We start from the raw sequence: 5,000 nt of genomic DNA on the forward strand, positions 1-5,000 counted from the left end.
ACACCACAGACTGGCGCAAACTTTTAAAAGCAGACCTCGTTATTTGCATTCAATGTGCACAACAAATGACTGAGATCAGATAAATGCTGCAGCTTTATAAGTTCTGTATTATTATGATTAAAATTGTAGTTTTAATCAGTGTAATTGTATTCTTTCACATTGTAAAATATCCTTTTTTGTAGAATAATTTTGGTAATGGCCTTCTGCTTGGTGAATAATTAATGCGAGGCATCTCTTTGAATCTTTTGGTAATCAATCAAGCTTTTGTGAAATACGATCCTCAAATCTTTTAATTACATTTTATTCAAATCAGTTAACAAGTGCAGTAAGGAAAGTAAAAAAATGAATGAAAGGTCTACATTCCTTTGGACCTTCATATATGAAAGAACTGAGGCATACAAACCTGTGGGACTTTATATATGAATAAACTGAGCCATATTTTACTTTGGCTCTTTAATACGTTCCTGTGGTTCGTGTGGACCTTTAACTGAGGAACACGTTCCCACAGGAATGTGTTAAAGGTCCACAGGAACGTATTCCTCAGTTTATGTGGACCTCATGTTTATGAGTGAATGGCTCGGGATTAAAGGCAGACTCACTGTAAGGACATCCGTACATCTCCAGCCTGAGTCCGATCCGCCCGCTGGGGTTCCAGTCGGCCGGCCCCAGGCGGACGTAGTGAGCCACCACCGTGTGCTGCAGCTTGTGCTGGACCATGCTGTCTGCGTTACTGTTCCCGGGGAAGGCCTGCAGGGGAACAGCTCTGGGTTTACAGCTTGGAGGGGTACAACTCTGGGTTTAAAGCCTGGAGGGGTACAGCTCTGGGTTTACAGCCTGCAGGGGTACAGCTCTGGGGTTACAGCCTGGAGGGGTACAGCTCGGGGTTTACTGCCTGGAGGGGTACAGCTCTGGGTTTACTGCCTGGAGGGGTACAGCTCTGGGTTTACAGCCTGGAGGGGTACAGCTCGGGGTTTACAGCCTGGAGGGGTACAGCTCTGGGGTTACAGCCTGGAGGGGTACAGCTCTGGGTTTACAGCCTGGAGGGGTACAGCTCTGGGCTTACCGCCCGGAGGGGTACAGCTCGGGGGTTACAGCCTGGAGGGGTACAGCTCGGGGTTTACAGCCTGGAGGGGTACAGCTCTGGGTTTACAGCCTGCAGGGGTACAGCTCTGGGTTTACAGCCTGGAGGGGTACAGCTCTGGGGTTACAGCCTGGAGGGGTACAGCTCGGGGTTTACAGCCTGGAGGGGTACAGCTCTGGGGTTACAGCCCGGAGGGGTACAGCTCTGGGTTTACAGCCTGGAGGGGTACAGCTCGGGGTTTACAGCCTGGAGGGGTACAGCTCTGGGGTTACCGCCTGGAGGGGTACAGCTCGGGGTTTACAGCCTGGAGGGGTACAGCTCGGGGCTGAAGCTAACCACTACCACCAAGGCCCAACATCCTTCCATTATCACCCCATCTATGAATCAATTAAGATACGATGAGGTCAGATAGAACTGTATTTATCTCAAGAGATTTACAATAGATTTAGGGTATGTGAGGAAAATAAGTTAACAAAAAAAGACTAGTAAAAGAAAAGTAATGTTTCACATGATTCTGAAAGATACATTAGCAATTACTTTGAAAAATGTAATCAAATAAAATGGCACATTAAATATAGCTCTCATAAATTACACATATATCATCCACATATAGATGATCCTTGAGCCTGTCCCAACAGAGCAATGCAAGCACTTAAAGCAACTCACCCACAGAGCATTTCATCTGGCTATACACCATGCTATATAATGTATACATCATGTATTTAATCATCTTTCCATCCACTCTGCCGTCTCACCATACATTATTCCCTTCATCAAAGTATCTGTTGATCTATCTATCAGCCATCCACGCATCAAAGCACTCATCGATTGGTTTCTTTCAAAGCCTCCCTGTGTCTAACTGCCGGCTGCGAGAACCAGGACAGGGAATACAAGACTTCAGCCTCGGATACGATCTCAAAGGAATCTGTCATTTTTACAGCGCATGAACAAAGAATATAGTTTTGTCCCAATCATGAACAACAGGCACATATCTCTACATGCGTGCCTGCGTGCGTGCCTGCGTGCGTGCGTGCGTGTGCATGCGTCCGCGCGTGTGTGTGACCATGTTGGAGTAAACAGCCCGCGTGCTGTGAGAAGCTCTCTTCAACCTCAGTATTTCCAAGGACACATTTTACTTTTAGCATCTCCTGGATTTTCGCCTTGAAGAGCCTCCCATGGTCAGAGTCAACACAATCACTCATTACTGCTGTGTCCTCCCCCTCTATGGCTCCCTCTTGGTCTCTGTGAGACAGCGCGCCAGTAGGTCTCCGTGGTCCATAATCAAGACGTCTTTTCTGTCTCCATCCCCAGCCTCTCTTTACATGACTCATTTGTAGGACGTGTGAATGACTGTTTGTGTGTATTTGTAGGTGTGTGCGTGCGTGCGTGTGTGTGTGTGTGTGTCTTTGTGTGTGTGTGTGCGTGTGTGCGTGTGTGCGTGCGTGTGTGTTGGGGGGTTGTAAGACAATAAGGCACTTAAAGAGAAGGCTCACCATTTACAATGCCACAATCAGCTCCCTGTGACATCCCAGAGTGGGTGAGTGTGTGTGTGTGTTTGTGTGTGTTTGCACGTACGTGTGCATGGAAGCCTGTGTGTAACCTGCATGCACACATGCTTGGCGTCTGCACATAGTCAAAAAAAAGACTTGACAGGTTATCTCTCTGTGGGTGTGTGTGTGTGTGTGTGTGTGTGTGTGTGTGTGTGTGTGTGTGACAAAAAATGGCCAATATGACCGTGCAAATGGAAATGGCGTCGGGCGACGCGGCATAACCGCCGCCTCAGCACTGTCATCGCTTTGAAGGAGCAGAGCCGCGCGGACGCGAAATGACTCAGTTTGCCCATTCCTCAGATTGAGGGGAGAGGGAGGGAGAGCAGGGGAGAGAGAGGGGGGAGGGAGAGAGAGAGAGAGAGAGAGAGAGAGAGAGAGAGAGAGAGAGAGAGAGAGAGAGAGAGAGCCGGGGAGAGAGAGAGGGGAGGGAGAGGGTAACGTCTAATTTTCTTGGAGGGTGCCTTTCTGAAATGTGACTAGCCCTTGACAGGCCTTCAGTCAGCGCAAATGACGAAGAGAAAGATGGAAAAAAAAAAAAGTGAGAATGGAAGGGCTTTGAAAGAGGAACAACAGGGATAAAGAGAGAATGGGCAGAAGAAGAAGAAGAAGAAGAAGAAGAAGAAGAAGAAGAAGAAGAAGAAGAAGAAGAAGAAGAGGAAGAAGATGAAGATGAAGAAGACGACAGCGAAGAATATGGGAAGGAGAAAGAAGGAAGGAAAGAATAATTGAATCCATCTCTTTATTAGCTTGCGTTCACCTTGGATCCACTCTGAAAGGCGATCAGGATTCATCATGGTTCAAATTGAGTGTCAAATCAAAATGCTGTTTAAGCTCTGGCAAGCCATAACCCAGTCCATTAAAAAAGGAGGGGTTCACACTGTCTGCCAGAACAATGACTCGTGTCGAGGAGTGTCTCCCCAGAGCCAGGCTGTGTAGCAGGAAGCATTTGCTCTCAGCTTCCACACTTGCTCACAATCTTACACCTGCTCTGAATACACCTATCATGCTGGATCACTATACGAGCACTTTGCATTTACAATATAGAATAGGCATTAGATTGTTTTTACACAAAAAAACGTAACGGAATCTCGCCCACAAATGACCTTTGAAGTGTGTTTAGGTTCTTTCTTTGAGCGTTCATCAGTGCATCGTCAGAAGTGAGTTACCAGGAGTGCACCAGTGGTGAGTAGTAGGGGCGGGAATCTCTTGGCACCTCACGATTCGATTCGATTCGATTCCGATTATGAGGTCAACGATTCGATTCTGAAGCGATTATCAATGCAACTCGATGCATCTCGATGCAACAATTTCTTTTATGTACATTTCCATGCGTGATTTTCAAAAATATGCATATACATCTGGGTTTGCTACTCAGAGTTTGCTAATCACTTCCTACTTTGGTGATGATCATTAAAGACATCAACAGATGACTTATCTTATCTAATATTTCATAAGAGAGAAAGCTTTTGTCACAAATATGACTTTCTATGAACAATGCAATAATCAATGCAGCTTGCATTATAACACAATATGGAAGCATGCAAAAAATAGGTTTCAGTTTTATTTTCTTTCTAATCTTTATTTTCTATGTCATTAAAGGAAAAGCTGCTCTTGAATTAGAAGGAGTTCTTGTGTCTGGCTGTGAGTTTGCGCGCATGCTATGCGTAGGCTGAATCGCAATCGTGTCAAGACAAATCAGATTGGCCAATACACACTGAGGATAAACTCAATAATTTTAAAATTACCAAAATTATCCCTCTAAGGCGAACACAATGTTGCAGCACGCAACATTCTGTTAATTTATCTGCATCGAGACAGAATCGTTCTGGCGAGAATCGCGATGCATTGAAAAATCGATTATCTTTCCCACCACTGGTGGGTGGAGCTCCTCAGACTCACCCCTACACTGTCCTCCTGTCTGTACTGCCTCCAGTTGTGGCCGGTGTCGCTGAACATGAGCAGGTAGGACGTCAGCCAATCAGAGCTCCCGTAGCGGCCCTGCGTAGCAACAGCTGTGATTTGGGTCCGCCTTCCCAGGTCAACCTCCAACCACTGGTACCGGTCAGAGGTCAAAGGGGACCAGCCACCAGCGCCTGGTGAGAGAGAGAGAGAGAGAGAGAGAGAGAGAGAGAGAGAGAGAGAGAGAGAGAGAGAGGAGAAAGACAAGAGAAAGACAAGAGTCAAAAACATTCTGAGGCTTCCTGAGGTAATTTCCTCAATGAGATAATAATGAGCTTTATGATCCAGTGTACAAACACAGGTGGTACATATGTTTATGTAAACAAACCGAAATCTCCCACAGGAAAATATCTTGTTTGTTTTTTTGTTTACTTAAGATGCACGTTATTCTATATCGATAATTAATTATC

The 5,000-nt window shown here is 45.9% G+C and overlaps 1 protein-coding gene across 1 annotated transcript in view; it reads right to left on the reverse strand.

Moving 5' to 3' along the window:
- The window catches only part of cntnap3 (contactin associated protein family member 3), a 51,711-nt gene that overhangs the window by 32,987 nt on the left and 13,724 nt on the right, over nt 1–5,000 (reverse strand). The window contains exons 3-5 of the mRNA XM_060066309.1: nt 4,531–4,724; nt 600–747; nt 445–487 (exon numbers count right to left, since the gene is read on the reverse strand). Of these exons, the coding sequence (XP_059922292.1) occupies nt 445–487; nt 600–747; nt 4,531–4,724 (385 nt within the window). The remainder of the gene's footprint in view (nt 1–444; nt 488–599; nt 748–4,530; nt 4,725–5,000) is intronic.

This window comes from Gadus macrocephalus, chromosome 12 (assembly GCF_031168955.1).
Source record: "Gadus macrocephalus chromosome 12, ASM3116895v1".
NCBI lineage: Eukaryota > Metazoa > Chordata > Actinopteri > Gadiformes > Gadidae > Gadus > Gadus macrocephalus.